This window comes from Diabrotica undecimpunctata, chromosome 4, assembly GCF_040954645.1.
Source record: "Diabrotica undecimpunctata isolate CICGRU chromosome 4, icDiaUnde3, whole genome shotgun sequence".
In the NCBI taxonomy this organism is placed as follows: domain Eukaryota; kingdom Metazoa; phylum Arthropoda; class Insecta; order Coleoptera; family Chrysomelidae; genus Diabrotica; species Diabrotica undecimpunctata.
In genome coordinates this window covers 33,625,113-33,646,814 of record NC_092806.1, presented here as the reverse complement: position 1 = coordinate 33,646,814, position 21,702 = coordinate 33,625,113, and the positions used below count along the sequence as shown (strand labels likewise).

General features: G+C 33.5%; 1 protein-coding gene and 1 long non-coding RNA gene across 4 annotated transcripts in view; one reads left to right on the top strand and one right to left on the bottom strand.

Annotated features, from left to right (window-relative positions):
- LOC140439430 (tyrosine-protein phosphatase 10D-like) overlaps positions 1 to 8,194 on the bottom strand; it is a 197,715-nt gene extending 189,521 nt beyond the window's left edge. For all 3 annotated transcript variants that reach the window (XR_011950621.1, XR_011950622.1, XM_072529331.1), the window contains exon 1: positions 7,840 to 8,194. Coding sequence is in view for 1 of the 3 variants with exons in the window: in XM_072529331.1 (XP_072385432.1) it covers positions 7,840 to 7,896 (57 nt within the window). In the remaining 2 variants the exon portion in view is untranslated. The remainder of the gene's footprint in view (positions 1 to 7,839) is intronic.
- LOC140439431 (uncharacterized) overlaps positions 7,521 to 21,702 on the top strand; it is an 85,681-nt gene continuing 71,499 nt past the window's right edge. The window contains exons 1-2 of the long non-coding RNA XR_011950623.1: positions 7,521 to 7,565; positions 12,913 to 12,983. This is a non-coding gene — a long non-coding RNA (uncharacterized lncRNA). The remainder of the gene's footprint in view (positions 7,566 to 12,912; positions 12,984 to 21,702) is intronic.

Genomic DNA, 21,702 nt, shown 5'->3' with positions numbered 1-21,702 from the left:
ACATAAGAATAATTAATTTAATCACCTAGTGGGTTATTTATGCATTATAAGAACCCACTTACACGCTGTTTTCAATTTTCTGAGAGTTGACAGGTTTATTTTACGGCTTTTCATATATGTATTTTCCTCTTTAGAGTGACATTCTATTATAATAGAAAGCATAAAGTTAAGAAAACGTGAGAAATATATAAAAGTGGAAGGCAATATCAAACAACGGATGTACTACGCTAAACTACATAGAAACAAAAAATATATAATCGCCTCATTTTCTGAAACCTTTAGGAAACCAGATGAATGAGAGAACCACAACGAAAAAAGTAACATAAAGAAAGAAATACACGAGAAACATACAAGGAGCACCAGGACTACTATTATTGAATGGAAGTGCAAATAATAGTATTTTCAAAATATGCAATAAAAACATTTAAAATTCAAATTAAAAGTTGAAAGTGTGCCAAATCCGACTGTTTATAGTTTTGTAATTTTAGAAATAAATTTCCTGAAGTATGTATATAAATTGAATCCATATCCCAAAAATAAAAAGGCAATTGCTAATATTATTTTTTATAGATCTGATTGACTATGAATAATGTAGCAATGCTAAATTTTAATGATTACATAATAGTTACATTCACGGCTTGGTTAAAAATATTTCTCGCGTGTTTTTATCTAACAGTGGAGGTACATAATTAGGTTAAGATGTGGTGACCCCTATTTATTGGCAAAACTGAAAATATTTTAAAAAAACTAGGTAACCATATGGTGTAGGAATATAAAAAACGGTGCATATTATTTATATATTATTTTAATGTTATTTTAGATATGTATAATAAAGTATTTTTTAGGTTCAGAAATATTTTTGTAGTATTCGTAAGACACGGAGTTTTAGGCGTTAGTACTACAGTTTTGAGAAATAGGAATACTCTACTCCAGTAGAAACGTTGAATCCACCTCATCTTAAAGTGTAAAATTTTATTAAATAAGGGTGCTCATAAAGTTTTATTATATAAATGTTTTGCAGTATTTATCGTCTCAATTTACGTATTCAAGAATAACTCAACCTACAGGCACCTGATAGATTAAGTCCGGAGCGATTATATCCCTATGATGAAATAACGATAGGAGATTATCAATATGGCGTGCGAATCCACAATATGTAACTTGCTCGAATTTTTTTTTATAAATTTAACATATCGATGCATCAATTATTTATAGATTACAGATAGATATATGCCATTGTAGAGCATTGAATTCTTTGGTGCGTATCGTCTGTTGATGTTGGCAATCAAGTTGGTCCACAAACCGCCAACTATCTGATATTCTTCGACACCCCTGAGTTCTTTTGTGATTTAATTTCCCTTCTTCTTCTCATTGCGCCGTCTCCTTTCGAAGGTTGGCGATCCAAATGGCAATTGTAGTTTTGGAAACTGCTGCGCGAAAGATCTCTGCGGATGAGCGGTCGAACCATCTCCTCAGGTCTTTCAGCCACGAGTTCTGGCGTCTTCCTACTGATCTTTTGCCCTGTACTTTTCCTTCCAGTATAACTTGAAGTAATTCATATCTTTCGCCTCTCAACACATGACCCAAGTATTGCATTTTCCTCTCTTTGATTATTCTTAGTAATTCTTTTTGTTTACACATGCGACGAAGTACCTCAACATTAGTAACTCTTTATACCCATGGAATCCTCAACATTCGTCTGTATATATACATCTCAAAGGCATCTATTCTTTTTTCTATTTCAGAGTCCATTGTCCAACTTTCACAGCCATACAGTAAGACAGAAAAAACGTAACATCTGATCATTCGGATTCTAAGCTGTAGACTAAGGTCTGATCGTGTAAAAAATGTTTTCATGCTCATGAATGTTTTTCTTGCTTGTTCGATTCCTGATAGGATTTACTTTTTTTGGATTACACTGACTATTGATATTTGTTCCCAAATATTTTATGGAATTTACCTGTTCTATTATTTGACCATTTGCATACACCTGTACGTTTATTGGTGTCTTTGAAAATACTAAAGTATTAGTTTTGGAAACGTTTAGATGTAAACCGAACATTTCGCTGTGGTGAACTACCGCATTTATGTTATTTTGTAGTTCTTGTGCGTTGCTTGCTATTAAGACGGTATCATCAGCATATTTGATGTTGTCTATGCTGATTCCGTTAATCTTAATTCCGCCTTGGACCTCGTCTAATGCTTCTCTGAATATAGACTCCGAATACAAATTAAAGAGTAGATACGACGCAACCCTGTCTCACTCCTCGTCGGATTTGTATGTCTTCGGATGTTGTGTGCTCTATTTCAATTGTTGCCGTTTGGTGCCAGTATAGTTCTGAGATAATTCGCAAGTCTTGTTCGTCAACTCCAGTTGTTCTCAGAATTTCAAGTTTCAATTTCTCAGAACTTTGCAGACAATCAAGTAATATAGGCTTAAGATTATGACGATTTAAACTATATGGTAAGAAAATTAATTGGAGATTACGATGTAAGTGGTATAGAAGCCAATACAAAGAAAACCCAATACTTGTGCATTGGAGGGCAACAAAAGGATCAAGTATCTAGGTATCAATATTTCACACGATGGAACATTAGACAAAGACATAAGAAAAATAAATACGATAGGCAGAAAAGTTATTACAATGTTAAACAGTATTTTTGAATGTTACGTCTGGTCGCAACTATTGTACGGGGTAGAAACATGGACACGGTCGAGACAAAAAATTGTTGAGAACAATAAAAGTACGGAAGACTGCATACCTTGGACACATACTGAGAAATAATAAATATAGTCTTCTGCAGGTCATCATGCAGGGTAGAGTCGATGGCAAAAAGGGAATAGGTAGAAAGAGGAAGTCATGGCTGCGAAATATTCGAGACTGGACAAACATGACTGTAGACGAATTATTCACGTTGCAAAAGACAGAGAAGCTTTTAAAAATGTGGTCGCCAACCTCCGTTAATGGGGACGGCATAGGAAGAAGAAGAAACAGTATTTTATGGGACCAATCCATCAGCAAAGAAAATAAAAAGAGGATATATGAAACTATCATCATCAATCAGCCAATCCCGTCCACTGCTGGACATAGGCCTCCCTCAGTTCTTTCCAGTGTTCTCTACACTGGGCCGCTTGTAGCCAGTTTCCCGCTACTCTTTTTATGTCGTCGGTCCATCTAGTCGGTGGTCGTCCTCGGCTTCTTTTATAATTTCTGGGCCTCCATTCCATTATAATATGAAACTATAGTGAAAAGTATCACTCTATACAGGAGTGATGTATGGGCATTGAAAGAAAGAACATTGGCAACGCTGAGAAAAACAGAAATGAATTTTTAGATAAGAGAGGCAGGAAGATTTAGAAGAGGAAGGATTAGCAACGAACGCATTAGAGAAATAATCGGAATCAAGCGAACGATCATGGATGACTTTAACACAACTTATCTATCTGGTTCGGACATATAAAAATAATCGATGAATAACGAATGCCAAAGGAAATACTAAAATGACAACCAGAAGGCAGGAGACAACGAGGTAGAACGAGAACAAGATGAAGAGAAGGAACAGAAAAAGAGGTGAGAGAAAAAAAGATAGAACAGGACCTATGGATCGACCAGATGAAGTAAGGATTAGTCAACGACTTAGGTAGATAACCATTTAAAAAATCGATAAAAGATTAATTATCAAAATGTCTCATGATCCAAATATTTACGTTATGATAAATTCAAAACATAGTGTGCTAGTTCTTGCGTTGTGATTATTGGTTAAAGTTGTACAGGAATATATTCCAGCAGCACTTTTTTATTACATATAACATATTTAGGTGTAAGTATATTATGTATAAAATACATGCTGCGTCTCTTATATCAGGTGTATTTTTCCCTAAATAGCGTATTTAGAGAATTTGTACTCTGGAAACTTAATAAATATACACCAAAATCTTTATATGATTATAATAAGATAATTTTAAGAATTCAACACAGGCGACGTTTCCCCAGTTGAGATAACAAAATAATTGTGGTTTTTGTATAAGAATTAATATACTATTTGGAGATATGTAAGTTTAAAGGTCTACTGGAAATGAGTCAAGAAAAGGTATCTCGCAATATTGAACAAACTCCAAAATTCAAACAACATAAAAGCAACTGCAACAGGTGAGACAATTTGATAAACTCATCTAATATAAGTTTTTTTGCTGTTAAGTATATGGAAAAGAATTCAATCAGATATGTAGTTAAATATCGTAACCAAGTAGATATTGTTTTTTTTTATTATTAGAAAAGAGAAACAGGTATATTCGGAATGTAAAAAAGTGTATCTTCTTTACTTTTCTTTTTTTCTTGAACCTATTTTTCTAATAGGCAATTGAGTGTCTGAACGCGGGTTTAGATACTTTTTACCCATTTTTTCTATTGTTTAAATTCTTTACATTGTTCTCAATATAACACAGATATGTGAAGAGGAGTTGAATACGGTCAAGATTGAGTTACATTAATAGAATAGTACTTCCACAAACGAAACTTCCTATTTCTTTACTCTTCATTGTACACTTTATTTTTTGGTAGGTATCGAGATAAGGCGTAGAACGAAGACCAGGGATATCGTGGAAGAAATTACAAAAATGAAATGGCGTTGAGCTGGTCACATAGCCAGATATGATGATATACGACACGGAGAATCCTAGAATGGAAACCAAATGGGGCGACAAGAAGCATGAGAAAGTCTCAAAAGCGTTGGACAAATGACATAAGAGCAGTGGCAGGCAAACAGGATTAGATCGGCGAAAGATAGAGAAAGGTGGAAGCAATTGGGAGAGACTTTTATTCAGGATTTTTACTCTTTATTACACACGTTATTTTTTGGTAGGTATTGAGATAAGAGGTAGAATGAAGATCAGGGATATTGTGGAAGAAACTAGAAAAATGAAATTGCGCAGTCACATAGCCGAATATGATAATAACACAGAGGATTACTTCAATGGAAACCAAGGGGGACGACAAAAGCATGAGAAGGCCGAAAAAGAGATAGGTAGATGACATAAGAACAGTGGCAGGCAAACAGAGGATTAGATTGGCGAAAGATAGAGACAAAGGTGAAAGCAATTGTGAGAGACCTTCATTCAGAAGTGGATGGAAAATGCTTGACGAAGAAAAGAGATATTGTATTTCTGTGGCATCTTTTACTTATCGAAGCTATAGAAGATATCAACTATATCCTAATTGAATCATTCCTTAGAACTAATCAATGATACGTAAAATTTCAGTCTCCTTAGGAAAAATAATAGAAACATGGTTTCCAGATTTTACAGTACATAATTTCTAAGCAATTGAGCCTAGAGATTTGTAATTACCATGGAATCGGAATTAATCACAACTTTGAACTTAGAACTACTTTATTTGACTTTTCGGTCTTTAGGCCCGAGAGCGTTTTCAAAATTTAAATTTTAAAACAAGTTCATAATACAATTTTTAAAACTTCTATTTTGAAAAATATTTCTGATCTGGAGGTCGAAAACTCAAATAAGATAATTCTAATTTTAGAATTATAAACTGAACACTTACGGCTGGTAATACCTAATACGTGAGACGTTCATCCTAACAGTGAGGACATATGGGTCGGAAACATGGACTACATATTTCTAAAACAGATGAAAATCATCTGATAATTCTTTTCTATAATAGAGAGACAAATACTTGCTGCAATGTGAAAAGACATCTCTCGAAAAGTTTATATAACTTTGAGATATTATATGAAATATAAAGATAAACCTTTCTTAAAGTTCTGTCTTCTTGGAGATCATCATAGTATTTGATTACTGTTCACTATTGTTCTGAAGAGCTGAGCAATTGAACCGTTCTCTGAGATTTTAAACGTAAACACCATCCTCTCATTACGTAGCCAGGATATTGAAGTTTTTGTATATTTATACCATCAAAGACCTCTGTTCGTTTTGATAGTCTTCGCAATACATCTTGATTGGTCTCGACATACGATGCTATCAACGAATGAGTTACCTAATCGTGAGCCGCTATTATCTCCCTATTACTCATCCGTTGTTCGAGTTTATACACTCGTGCGTGACTAATAATTCAAAGTCGCAGAAATAGTTAAGATTTTAACTGCTACGTTTGAAATTAAAGCCCGGGTTTGACTCATGAACCTGAAAATCTACACACCTCAAAATGTGTCTACCAGACAACCGAGCCAAGAAGGCGACACCTGTTTTGTATACTGCGTTAAATAATTTGATAAATACTAATATGTATCATTATTACCCGGTATTTCAATAGCTCAATAAGTAGCTCGTCCGGGCCAGGAGTTTTTTCATTTTTCATATTTTTAAAAGCCTATGTCACTTCTTCAGTTGGTATTTTTGGTACAGTTTCAATTTTTTCTGTTGTTTATCCTGGAAGGGTCTCTCTGTATATTCCCGAAATCGTTTAAATGTGCCTGTATTTCCATTATGATGTTTTATTTGTCATTTCTTTTGTATTTGTCGGTGTATTTGACTGTATCTCTGTTAAAGTATGATTTTGATCTCACTCCTTTCATCCCTGAGTTCGACCTGATGGCGTGTTGATTTTCAATAACTCTTTAATCTTAGAGTTAGCATGAACGTTGCTATCACATATGGCAGGAGCTGCCCATATTAAATAAAAACTATCCTCTCAAACGAGTCCCTCACCAAAGAGACTGGCTGTCGTCGCGTCAGCACATCAGCACAAAAAAGACCAACCTTGTTATCGGTGCTTATAGAACATTATGAGTAGAGACAGGCCAAGACTGAGATGGAAGAATCCTGTAGACAAGAATATGAACAAGATTAGCGCAGTAATTTGACAACACTTTTTAGTGGACAGAAATACCTAACCTGCGAAACAGACAGGGAAGATGGAGGCTCAACTACGTCTTTAGTATCAGTAATGTTGATGATGATTATAATTCGCAACTTAAAGGATCTTCGTATGATTTCAATTAACAGATATATATCCTTTTTTATCCTCTTTTGTGGATTGGTACCATTAGGTTCTTCCCCAATCTTTTAGCATGATTGCTATTCTGTGTCCGTCCTATCTTTATTTATTGCTTTTCTTTGAATCGTCTCACTTCAAAGTAGTAGGGTTCTTCTAGTTTTTATGTGCAACCTAGCATCAGTTTCTTCTCATATTTAAGAGCAACTATCAAGAGCCTGTTTCTATCAAGAGATTTATTTGTTTCGTATCTTCATTCTCTCGATACTATTATTTGTTTTACTTGCTTTCGTGAGGCCATAATGTCTCGAGATGTCGATTATATTGTTTGCATTTCTTATTATTGCTTTATTATCGTATTAGAAATAATAATAATCCAGTCATTTATTAATGGCTTCAAACTAATTACCAAAACAATAATATTGTTGCAGTTAATGACAGTTCTTAAAGTGAAAGTACAAATTATTGTAGTAGTCTTTAGATGTTTTCGCTCGAGTAAAAATACGTTTACCTACATAACAATAATCAACTTTCTTCTGTTGTAGGGTGAGCATAAGACAAGCCAAAGTTATTAACCAATATTGGCAATGTTATATAGTAAGTATAAAATACAAAATAGATACAATTGCTATCAACATTTAAACATTGTAACAATTACATTCACATCTTTACTTTTAAACGTAAAAGAAGTCACATACCTACACGTTCAATATTAAAATTTCATTGTATTTAAATATATTAACTTCCTAATTTTATTTGAGCAAATCTTTTAATTTAATAAATGAACAATTGAAAGAGAAACTAATCACAATATAAAAGATCAAAGGATTTTGTTTTTAATACAATTAATTTGAATATAACTCCAACATACCTGATGAAAAGCCAGTCCAGCAACAAACAACAAAAACAATACCCCATCAGTCTTCATAATTAAAGAGACAGGTAGGTAGGTAGGAAACGATACAGGTACACAAAAGCCACACACAACTAACTACATAACTATTTTAGAACGCAACAATTTAACTGGTACAAAAGCAAAACATAATGACACCACTGTTGGCACTAGCGAAAACGTTTATTTTATATAAACGACATTTCAGCGATTGTCCACCTTTTTCGCGTGTAGTTTCAAGTTCTTAACTTCTGACACACAACGGTTAGAGGTTGCAGTGTGAGAGGATTTGATTTCCCATTTTCCCCTACCATAGCTATCGCCGACAAACTCTTGAAGGGAACAAGTCGCGGTTACTTCTGTACTATACACACGTTGAAAAGTTGTTCTCCACAGTGGCGTATCAATGGGCAGATAGCCAAGTATAAAAAAAATGAAAAAAGGCAAAACGAGTAAATATAGAATTTTGAATAGAAACTAGACTCAAACCAAGATTAGAACATGTTTACATCTGATATCAATGAAAGTGGCAGTTCCATTGTTAACATACAATATTGTAATAATAAAATCAACAAAGAATGAAGAATTATGAGAAAATAAAACTGTCAACTTTGTGTCTTATAGTGTATATCGATGACAAAAAGGGTACTGTTATGATTTAGTCGTCTCCTTTCATTCTAATGACATGGAGTTTCTTGTTATTTTTAAATATTTATTTTGGCAGATATAATAATATAGAAACCAACGATCGTATGATTGATCTTCAGTTCTTCGTGCAAAGATTGTAAGGGATAAGTATGATGGAAACAAGTAGTGTAGTGTTACGACAGGCGAGGAAGATACTACTTAATAAATTTCATGTAAATATCGTGGTCCCTATTTATTGTCTTCTCTTTCTTATCTAGAAGCCATCAGTTCTACAGCGGCCATCTTCTTTTTATTCTAGTGCCGACTCTACTAATTACGGTTGGCTAATTAGTCTATATCTTCTGCTTTTCTTAAAAGCGGCTGTGTGTTTAACCTGGTTCAGTCGCGAATATTTCTCAACCAGGATATTTGTCATCACCCAGTACCCGTTTTTCCTTCTATTTTACCCTTCATAATCAGCTGCAACAACTCGTACTTATTATTTCTAAGTATGTGCCTTAAATATGCTGTCTTTCAGCTTTTAATGGTAGTCAAAAGTTCTCTGTCTCTTCCCGTTCTGTGCAACATCATTTCGTTCATAATATGATCGGTCCATGGTATTTTCAAAATTCCTCTAAAAATCCACATCTCAAAAAGCTTCCAGCTTTTTCATTAAGTCAACATTAACAGTACAAGCTTCGGCACCATAAAGAAGGATAGAGTGGATATAATGGATATATTTTATCATCCGATATCGGATTTGCAGATTGAGTCTTTGGTTACTTACAAATTTCCTCATCTTCAAAAAGGCTGCTCTTGATTGCTCTATTTTAATCGAATTTTGGATTTGATCTTCAGTAACTCAGGTATATCTTCTTCTTTAGGTGCCGTGTCCGTATTCAGACGTTGGCCATCATCATGTTTACAATTTCCTAAAACCGTTCTGTATCGGCTGCTGTGCGAAATAATTCTTCTACTGTGGTACACCATTGTCTAATATTATACAGCCATGAAAGTTTCTTTCGACCAATCTACCTCTTTCCCTCCACTTTTCCTTGTATTATAAGGCGAAGTAGATGGTATTTGGATAGTAAGGCTCTAATTATATAGCCGAAGTATTCTGTTTTTCTTCTCTTCTTCTTTTCTTGTATTAAGGTGACATCAAACCTTCTCATAGCATTAGTAAGCCATGTCAAAGTTTCCTTAATGTGCTAAAAGTTTTCTAGAGAGAGGAAGAGTTTTAAAGTAGCTTTGGTCTCGTCTTTTTTCATTTGTGTCTATGTCTATTTTATTTCCACGAGTTGGAAGACAAATGGTTTCAGTTGTTTTCCGGGTTTGACTAAGCGTTAAGTAGTTTTGGTTTTTTGAAAAACCATTGTTTTGGCGACGTTTCGGAAGGTCACACTTGCCATTGTCAAGTCAGATTAGTTTTGTGTCTTCTTGATGTTTCAGGAGAACTGATTTCTCGGTCGCTGCACGTTCTGTTTAAATACCTTTTAGCGCTCCTTGTGATTGGTCCTGTGCGCAGAGTGGGTGGGGTCTTTTTCGCTATTTTAATTTCTATGTTTTTCTGCAGAATTGGTTTCCACGTATTTGGGAGTCTTTGGGCATTATCTCTGGTATTTAAATTTTTTGGATGTTTTTCGATCTTTATGGCTTCCCTGATTATACAAAATGCAATTTGCATGTATCATGCAAAATCAAAAAATTTACAGATTATAACATAGCTGCCCCTATCTTATGTTCTCCGTTGATTAGCAGATGTTTATTTGATTATAATTATCTTGTGGTATTTACTTCATATTCCAGTATAATGGTCATAATCATTTATCTTATAAATTATTTAAAATAAGTGGTAAGTTCTAAATACGGATTGAAACTATTGCAAATCTTTCAGAATTTTTAGACATTTTAAAGTAGAACCAGTTGATCAGCAAATATTCATCTGTTTATACTCGATTGTCTTCTGTTGCTGTATGGTCTTGTACATCCATGGGATGTTACTATTACCCATTGAGACGGGCAGTGTGTGAAAGCGGAGTACTGAAGTGCTCAGAGTCATAGTCTCAGACCGGCACAGATGTATTCTCGAAATTGGACACACTTAAAAATACAAAAATTAAGAACAAATAAAATAAATACTAAAGACAGTTAAAATGTAATTTCAATACAGGGCACCACCATTCGCTTATACAAATGTATTTCGTCGTTTTGGAATCCTCAGAGCAAACTTGTAGAAAGCTCTGAATGAAACAAAATGAAGTTCTAATGGTGTTTAAATAATATAAAATTATTAAATTTATAAGAAGTAGTTTAAGTAATTAATACAAAAATGAGATTCTTGGGAAAAACGGTTAAGGCAAGTTCAACACAAAAATCATAATCACCCAATACGAAGAGCCTTTGGACTGCAAGGTTCTGGAAAGAGTAGGAGAGGAAAACTAAAGAAATCCTATGGGGTGACGCTTAAACAAAACATACATTTCTGTCTTGTCTAAGCTAAAGTAGCTTAATATTCGTATGTTCTGCAAATAGAAACGTTTGAAGAAACGTATTTAGGGAAATTGACCCTCCTTAGGCATAAATGGGAATGATAATGTTTTCACAGGTACCAGGAATGGAAGTCGGAGCCTCTGAACTGTAGCAAAACATAAATTGAAAGAATGGCTTCAGATATTAATAAATTAATCTAGAACCAGATACAGAAAGTAATTTAACTCAACAAGAGTTAAAACAGTGTCTGACCTGATTGTTGATCTTAAAGTAATTATGGCGATCTTCAATATACATTTCATATTATCTTTAATTCATCGTAAACGACAGGTTAGGAATGCCTCCTAATTCTAAACCGATTGGTCAGTTACCCTTCCATTGAATTTCGAATCTGTACGAGAACTTGTGCCTGAACTATAGGATAAAATAAAGTGATCGTAGTTTGTGAGACAACACCTGTCTGTTCATGTTACTAAGTCGTTAATGTTAGCCATGGCTAGTTTCTCGAAAAAAATATCTGTTTTGACCAAAGATTTTAAAAAAACTGTTATGAAGTAGAATGAGATTGTTAGTGAAGCTAGTGACATAAATGTTATTTCATTGAATGAGCATATTGATTAAAATCACTGGAGTAATTCAGTTACCGAGTGAAAATATCGATGACATCGAAGATATTTAAAATGTTTATCGCGGATATTCAGAAGATAAAAAAAAATATATGTACGGTAAAAATATACTCAGATGGTGTGTCAAACGGTGTCAAACTGAGGGCCGACCTTTGTCTCGTACAATAAAACATAACAATAACGAAATTCTTGTTCTAAACGAGGAAACAGACAATAATTTTGATTTTTTTTAATATTGTATATGTAGGTGCCTTTTTTAATTTAACAGTTATCTACAACTCATAAAAACATAGTTTAATTTTTAGTTTTTATACAGTTTTTGACAATCTTTTAAAATATGTCTAATTTTTTTTTACCCAATAACGCTACTTGCTGTTTACTGTGTTTTTTGATAAATTAAAGACATTTAAGCAATGAATATGTTATTTACAGCATTTAGAACGTTGCATAAAGTTACTTTTTTTTTTAATATTAATATCTTACATAAAATGACAAAAATATATAGGGATTATAATACAATCATCTGTGAGACGAGACCTTTCCATTTGTGTTCAAAAATGTGAACTTTCCGGTTAAGGGTTCAAGACTGCTTCATATTCTGAAAACCTAATACATAAATACGAAATGGTTTTAATAACACCAAAACTATGATGAAAAACGATACTACAAGTAAAAGACTACAATATAAATTATTTACTAAATGTAATAAGAAACAAAACAATAACGTAAAAGACAAAAAAATAGAAAATTAGAAGTGTTAAAAAGTATACAATGAAATAGACTACCAGCAAATATAAATAAGTTAAGAAATACAACAATAAATAGACGAGGAAGAAACATAAAACCAGGTAAAAAAGAAATACCTATAGAACAAACAGGAAAATGAAATATAAATTCTAGAAAGTAATTCATTTTTTTCTTTAAGAATTTTTGAATTTTTCTGATATAAAATGGACGATTTGGACGTATTTTTGAGAAATATGTGCCGAAATAAATTTCTTATTTGTAACGAAAATATAGGAAAGTATGACTTTTGTGTAGGTAGCACAGATAATAGAATAATGATTGTAATAACTAATTACCGTTTCAGATAAATTATAACAATAATTTATTAAAATTTTAATTGTTTTATCCTAAAATCCTTACCTCCTATAAATCGAGTGGTAGCATGGGCGTTAACATAATTAATGTAAATTCTATAAACTACATAATGATGTATATATATTCTATTATAATTGTTATTAGAATAATAAGCTATTACTTTTTTAATTTTCTCCATAAAAAACGGTATTAAATCATGTTTTAGGTACACCAATGGCTTGGCATTGAACACAAGAAGGCGTGTGAGACCAGAAGAGAGATCAACAATAGCAACAGGTAAATTTTTAAATATCGTTTTATTATATGCAACCAGTGAAGTAGTCCGCTGTACTACTGGTTGCATATATACTAGAAATTAACCAAAAGTAAACTAGTGCAGCAACAATGCGGAATGGTAATCTTATAAAATTCTTTTTAAAAATATATCTAGTTTGCAAACACATACGACATATATACAACTATACAGTTAGCTAGAATAAGTGTTATATCCATTTATTACTCATTTATACACATATTTTGAAAAGAAGTAAAACACTCTAAAGGACAATTTTCAAAATAATTATTTTCGACTATGACATAAATGTTTTGTACCTTGCTTGATCCACCTTTACGTAACAGTCACTCTTTAAAATATGTACTTCGAAAAAATGTATTGCAACACATTTATTCCAAAACGTACGGGTTCTGAGTTATTAGTTACGAGTTATGAGTTATACGTCAACTAAGGGCTCTTCTAAAGATCACAAAACTGATAGCAGTGACTCTTTTCTTCCTAGGTACTATCTGATTTGAACTTATCACTAAAAATTCAACTCCTTCATAGGCTTGATTATATTACCATGCTTCTGTGTACATTCTTTAATATTTCTAACCCATGATTTCTTTTTCTGCCTATGGCGCTTCTCCATTCTATCTTTCTTTATGTTATTTTGATTATAAATTGAAACTGCTCTTATTTCTTATATAACATATGTCCCAAATATGACCCTTTCCTTATTTTTATTGTGTTTACAAAGATACGGTGGGGTCTTTAATATTCTTATTCATTCATTCTTCATTCTTTATTTTGTAGGTCCAGTGTATGCGTAGTATTCTGTGAAACATTCATTTTAAAAGCTTGCAGCCTCGTTACGTCTTCCTATTTTGATTCCCACCTTTCATAACCGTTTAAAAGTAAGGACCATATACAGTATTCCAACGTTTTTAGCCGAGTGAATAAATTTATGCCAGAGAGGATCTCGAACTTATTTATAATTCTTCTTAGGCGGTTTCTATTCTTCGTCTTATATTTGGAATGGTTGAGCTGACTAAAAAGAGTGGCCACCCTATAAATTTCCGAAAATAAAAGTTCATTGGAAGTTTTATGCACTGTTTCATATTGCGTCTCAATTTAAATATTTATTGCAATCATGTATGCTTGTTTTTGACAGTTTTGACGTGTATGTTGTTGTTTTCTGTAGTCGCTGCTTGTCTTCTAAGTTGAGAACATTTAATTAAACAGTAGTTTAGCTTTTCAAAAATAGATTTTGACTAAGTGAATAATTAAGATATGGTGTTATCTGCCTGCAGTAAATGTTGCTCGAATTATAGCATTGCTACATGACGGAAGATGTAAAGTTTATGTATCCGAAACTTTAGGTATTCCGAGAACTACAATACGGAGAGCTTTCTATCGCTTTATAGAGACTGGTACATACTCACGTCGACCTGGTTCCGGTCGAAAAGAGTTACCTCTTAACCTCTTAACTTTTAAGAAATCGCCATTCCACTGCAACTGCTGCAAGCAACCGTCTGCAAGAGGTTCGAAATGTGAATGTAAGTGACAGAACAATTAGAAGGCGCATCAATAAAAGATAACTAATGACAAGAAGGCCGGGGCTATTGTTCCCGAAATACAACCCAGACACTGTAGGAATCGATTAATTTTTGCTCGACAACATCAACACTGAGATACACAAGATTGAAGCCGAATTCTGTTTACTGGTGAATCGCAGTTCTGTTTGAAGTCTGGTGATGGCAGAGAGAGGGTTTGGAGACGGAGAAATGCAAGATATGCCCAAGCTTGTTTGTCCCAGAGAAGAAAGTTTGGCAGTGGTGGTGTCATGGTTTGGGTTGGAATCTCATTTGAAGCTCGAACTAAACTTATTTTCATCAATGGCCACCTGAATACTTACCGGTATATAGAGGATGTTTTGACAGAAGCAGTAGTTTCATTTGGTCCATTTATTGGGAACAATTTTGTCTTTATGCATGATAATACACGGCCGCATACTGCATGAAGCGTGACAAATTACTTGGGAAAAGTAAAAATTAATACTCTAGAATGGCCAGCTTGCAGCCCTGATCTGAATATCATCAAATATCTTTGCGATGAACTTCATCGTAGGGTTAAAAGTCAACCAGTAGAGCCAGAAAGTCTTCCGGAACTTCAAAACATGCTTCGTGAAGAATATGAAGGTATTCCTCAAGTTTTTATTCAAAATTTGTTCCTTCTTCTTCTTCTTCTTCTAACCGTTAAAAAAGACAGCACACTTCCACATTAATAAACTTTGAATTTTCTGACTCAGTACGAATACATTGTCTATGGTTCCAATATGTGTTTCGGATAATAGTGATTTTTCTTTTATCTCCTCCTGCTTTATTACGTCTTCGAATTAGTTTATCATGCTGTAATTGTATGCATCGAACACCTTGTAGTCTAAAAAACAAAGTACGTTCCAATCGCGTTGGACTTTCAAGAATCTCCCTGTTATCAATGTGAGACCAAGCATTGCCACTTGGGTGCATGTACCTGTCCCTTGCAGCTTGACTTATAACATATACTGCAAGGTGATCGTCACATCGATACGTCTTTAACTTTTAATTTTTTGCATAAGTATAAATGTTGATGTGTCGTTCAGATAGCCAAGATCGGACGGAGGAAACGCATTGAAACACTGGCCAGAAAAGAAAAATAATAACGTAGTAATAGATAATCTAAATGAATCTGCTACTTAAACTAGAATTGGTTGGTATATCGGATCGATCTATAGATGAGCAGTACAGAAAGAGATGTGGGCTTACACCTGGGTGGTACTTCCTTCTTAGATCACTACTGGACCGAAAAAACCGAAATGTAGATAGATAAATGTTGATGTACGTCAGTTTTTCTGTTAATTTCGGTGATATCAGAGTTTAGTGAAGTCATGAGTCCAGAAAAACCAGAAGGAATAGCAATTAAGAATAGCCTAAGACAGGGTCATGCATTGTCTTTTTTTCAATCTGATGTTCGAAACTATTCTCAAGAATACCCCTGAAAATCTATGAAAAGTAATAAAAGATTTCGGTTAACAAAATAGGTGTAGGAATTAATGGAACCATTGTAAAAGCTATGTAGATGATATTATAACATTCTTCTTCTTACAGTGCTTATCCGTTTCATATATTGGTGATCAACATTGGTTGATGATCCTTACTTTGCTGGCTGCTATTCAAAATAGCCCGGTTATAGACGTGTTGAATAATTTTCTCACGTTTTAAAGCCAAGAGCTTCTCCTTCTCCTCGGTCCTCTTTTTCAATACACCTTTACCTCGAAGAACGAGTTGCAACAAGCTATCTCCTTATTTCTCATAATACGGACCAGATAGTCTAATTTGTACTCTTTGATTGTATAAATGATCTCACATTTAATTCCCATTCTACGTATAAGCTCAACAATAGTCACCCACTTCCCCATGAAATTTTTAAGATGCCCCTGAACCAGTATACAGTTAAGACTAACTTTATTTTGTTCCAAAAGTGAATACAATTGACAGTTTACATTGTAACAATCTTAACTTCTTGTAAATGACATATCATCATCATCATCATTTGGCTCTACAACTCTATGTGAGTCTTGGCCGCGTTTACTATTTCCCTATTGCTGTATTCCCATTTTGCGTAGATCACTGGCTACTGCGTCCTTCCATTTGTTTCTTGGGCAAAAACCTGACCTTCTGCCATCGGGCCTTTCCTGTAGTTAGCCTTCTAGACAGTATTATGGATATAATTTTTTACGTTGTATTTATTAACGATATTCCTCTATAGTTCCGACATATTTGTTTGTCTCCCTTCTTGTGGATAGGTACTATGTGGCTTTCATGCCAGTGTTTCGGTATTTCTTCTCTTTCCCAGAGTTCTCTTATAAGATGATATATCTCAAGGTGGAGCTTTTCTCCCCCTTTTTTTAGTAGTTCCCCCCTGTATGCCGTCTGGCCCTGGGGCTTTATGGTTTCTTAGGGACGAAATTGCGGACTTTACTTCAGCTAGTGTGGGCTCTGGTATTTCAGGTTCAGCTAACTGGTACTGTCTTTGTTGCCCTGTTGTTGTGGGTTTTTCTGTATTTAAGAGTTGCTCAAAATACTTTCTCCATTGGCGGCTTATCTCCTCGTCGTCTGTGAGCAATTGTCCTGCATCGTCTTTTATAAATCTTGGGCTGTTGATCGTGTTGCCCTTCATTGTTTTTAGGTCCTTATAAAACGGTCTAGACTGACTGACCGGTTCTATGTTCCTCCTTCAGTTGCTGTATGCGCTTCTAGGTACTGTTTCTTTTTTTTTCTCAAAAGTCTTCTCGTTTGAGTCTTTACTCTGTTGTAGTCTTCCCTGTTCTCATCTGTAGGGCGTGTTATAGCTTCTTTGCTTGCTTTCTGATGCAAGTTTTGTTCGCACTTCTGGTCAAACCACTGGTTTTTCTTCTTGCTATTCCTTTCTTTTGCTATAGTTTCAGCTGCGGCACTTCGTTCGTTATATTTTGCCATTTCTGGTCTATGGTCAATTCTGGCGTTGATGTTTCTTTTTCTTCCAATGTCTGCAATTTGTTTTGGATCAGTGCCTGATATTGGCGTTTATTATCAGGTAAATCGAGCCTTGAAATGTCCCATCTGAAATTGGCTGAAATGACACATTATGGCGCTAATATTTAAATTTTGTTTAGTTTTACCAAACCAAATTTATAGGTTACCTATACCGAACATTTTCAATAATCTGTGCAGCTTTCCAGCAACCAGACCTTTAGTCAACACATCAGCTGGCATAACATCAGTAGGCATATATTTTACATTAAAAATTGTGTCAGATATTGGGTCTCTCAAAAAATAATATCTTACATCAATATGCTTACTTCTTTTATGATAAATTGAATTTACTGATAGGTTTAATGCACTTTTATTATTATTAAATAAAGTAATACATTCAGTTTTTTCAATTAAATCACTTGGCAAATTCCTAAGGAAAACATCCTCTTTAGCAGCATCTGATAAGGCCATATATTCTGCCATATAAAGTTACCGTTTTTTATTTTGCAATTTGCCAAGATATTGCAGAGCCACAAAGCTTAAATACATATCCAGTAAAGGATCTACGAACTAATGTATTGCTTGCCCAATCGGCATCTGTAAAACCTTGCAATTCTGAATCATCTTTTAAGTAAATCAGAGAATAATTAATAGTGTCTTTTAAATACCTCAAAACTCTTTTAGCAAATTTCCAATGAGACTCATTATATACATTCTTATATGTCTGGTCTGGTTAAAATAGATAAATAGGTACATTAAACTACCAATTAGCCTCTGATAAGGACATTTATCTCTAATACAATTGTTACTATCATCAATTGTTAAAGATAACTTTGGTTCAATTGGAGTTTTAACTCCTTTGCCATCACTCATGTTAATCTCTTTAACAACTGAATAATATAGTTTTTCCGATTCAAAGCAATATAACCTTTATTTGGATCAAAGTAAATTTGCATACCTAAATATTCCTCAATTCTACCCAAATCTTAAATAAGAAATTTACTTTTCAGCTTATTTTTTAGTACCCATTCACTTTAATCATTTGAAAATAAAAAAAATCTACATATATTGCTACGACCGTAATAATTATATTATTTTTTTCTTTTTATATAAATACAAGGTTCACGTTGTTATTTTTTATAATCAATATTTTAAAAAACATTATTTACTTCATAATTTCAGGGCCTAGAAGACTGTTTAAGCTCATAAATAGCTTTATTTAATTTTAAACATTTGTTACCTTTACATTTGTTATATTTTATCTTTCAAATGACCATTTAGAATTGCTGTTTTAACATCTAAACGAGTAATATCCAAACCTAATTGTATAGAAGGTGAAAAAAAAACAACCTTAAAGAAGAATGTCTTATTACTGGCGCAAAAGTTTCTGTATAGTCTATATATTCTCTTTGATTAAAACCCCCTAGCCACTAGTCTTGCACGAAATGTAACTTCATTTTCGCTATTACACTTTAACTTAAACACCCACTTATTATCAATTACACTACCATTTTCTGGCACATCTATCACGTGTTGTCACGGAAGATTGGATTTCGTACATCAAGGCTTCTCTTCATTTTGCTTCATCAGGACGTTGTAATACATCCGAGACTGTTAACGGAACACCATCAATGCCACTTATCTACGCACACATATATGTTACATATCCACTAAAGTCTTTCCTTTTTCTTACTCGTTCTGACTTTCTGTGTACTTCTTGTAATGTTTCAGGTAAATTGGGCACTTCAAAGTCTTTATCGCCTACGTTGTCCTCCTCATAGTAGCTAGAATCTTCGTCACTATTATTTTTTATTACGATTATCTTCAGTCTCAGTTCAAGCTGAGTTTCAGCTTTGTTGTTATCTGTCTATTTTGTTTGTATTTGTTCGCATATTCCATTGCTCTTAATGCCTCTGCTTGTGACTTATTCTTTCTTTCGTATATGGATAAAATCATTTTATCCCAGCTAGTCATATCTCATGGCATCTGTACGTAACCATAGGTCTTAAAATAATGAAGTAGATTTTCTTTTGAACTACACAGAAGTCTTGATGCAGTTAAATATTGTAGGATATAGTACAAAGGCTAAGTGCTGGATTGTGCTGTGAGTAATGTGAAAACCCAGGTACTTAAAGTACGCCAATCTTTCAAAAGAATACCGGTTCATTATCAGTTGGTCGAGATGAGCTCTCCTCGTTACCATTTATTTGGGTTTTCTGATAAATGCCTATAAATTTTGAAAATTAAAAAAAGTAAAGAAAAAGGGAAAGTGATGGTATCAAGACATAACAAAAACGAAGCCAAAAATATTGGCCTTAAGTGCACAGTTGATAAGTCTAGCTTGAAGATTTACATATTAAGGCTTTCTTGTAACCAATGAAAACTCTATCACAGAAGAAACCAAATGGAGGATCATTGTAGCAAACAGCTAGAATTATCTACAGTGCTACTTTGGTCTAAAAAAACAGAAATATCGACCGTCTTTACTCTATATCGTGGTATCTGACATATTTCGTGGTATTTAGAAAATTATATCTGAAGGAAAAGATACAACTACTAAATATGCAACAACTAGGTACACTTGTTAACCTGATAGCTTTCATACAGATCGAAAGACTTACAGGCGAATGCTTGTGCCATAACCTGGAGGAATAAATTCAAAGCTTAGACAGAAAAATGGTGTGGATAAAGACACTATGAGAGTTGGTGCAATAAACTGATCACGTTTGTAAATGGATAGAACTGAATGGTGAAGTGGATTTGGAGGCGTCAAGGGTCATCTTTATGGTTTTAGAATCCGTGATACTGATAATAAATTATAATGATGCTATAACTTTCATTATTACGAAAAGTTTCTTTAAGATATGTTTTAATAAATTACAGGATATTAGATATATTTATGGAAAAATTATTAAAGAAGAATACAAGGTATGCTTGGATTCGTTACATTGATTGAGCAACCACTATTTCGAAAGGTGATTGGTAAATCAGTTTATTTAAAAAAAATTAACAATGAATGCGACAATAACAAATTTCATAAGGAATATAGAGCAATTGTTTAAAAGCGAATTTAAAAGGAATCTTTTTTAAACAATGATAAAGCGTTCTGGATACACATTTTAAGCAGAGTAGGTCTTCTAAAAAAATTTAAGAGTAAAGGTCGCGGAATATTATCCGCATTTTCATACATAGAACGTTTCAGTTTGATTCAGTGAAGATATGATTTCGCTTTTCTCGACAAAAATTATGTGCAATTGCTCTTCTACTTAACGATGAAGAATGAAAAACTGTGTTAAAAAGAAGGTTTGAAGTACATCCAATGCTAAGAGAAAGAAAGAAGGAATGTGAATACTGGACTTTATACAGGGAATTAATTGATGACGATGAAAAATATTATGGATATTTTAGAATGAATAGTTTAAATATGTTTTAAATTTAATTTCACCTTCAGTTAAAAAACAAAATACCACATTTAACGAAGCTATACATATCAAACCAAAAAGGATTTTTAAAAAGAAGAGGTATCACTTCCGTACAAAAGTCATTTATTTATCAAAAGTTGCTTATCACTTTCGTGATTAATTGTCACAAAGCAATAAAAACACATGCATAAATGACAAAATAGCCTCGAAAATTATTTTTTTAAATACTCTGTATCAAAATCAAACAAATACCTAAATAAACAACAGGAGGAAAACGACGGACATCTAATTCACATTATCCTTACCAACCGTTTACGACTCGTTACGTAGTCGTCAGCATCAGTAAAATATTTTTATCAAATATACTTAACGGAAACGTTAAGTGTCTGAAACGCTATGTTCCGGACAGTGTGCGTTGTTCATATTTAAAACCATTTAAATTATATTTTTCGGAAACTAAACGCTATGTGCTGGAAACGCAACGTGCACGATAATATGCCACGACCTTATCAAATCAAGTTTCGCATTTTATGAAATTTTTTGCTTTCAGAATATTCCACTTTGGTTGGATTATCACGTCATTATTCACGAATTTTCTTTTGATAATTTTTTATTAAATTGAGTAAATAAACTTTTAGCGCTATCTCTTGAAATTAACAAATTTTAGCAATAAAATCAAGAAGAGCTTGTGCTACAGGTTTCTATATGAATGTATATTATGTAGTTTAAAATTTTTTATATAGATGGCAACAACAATTCTT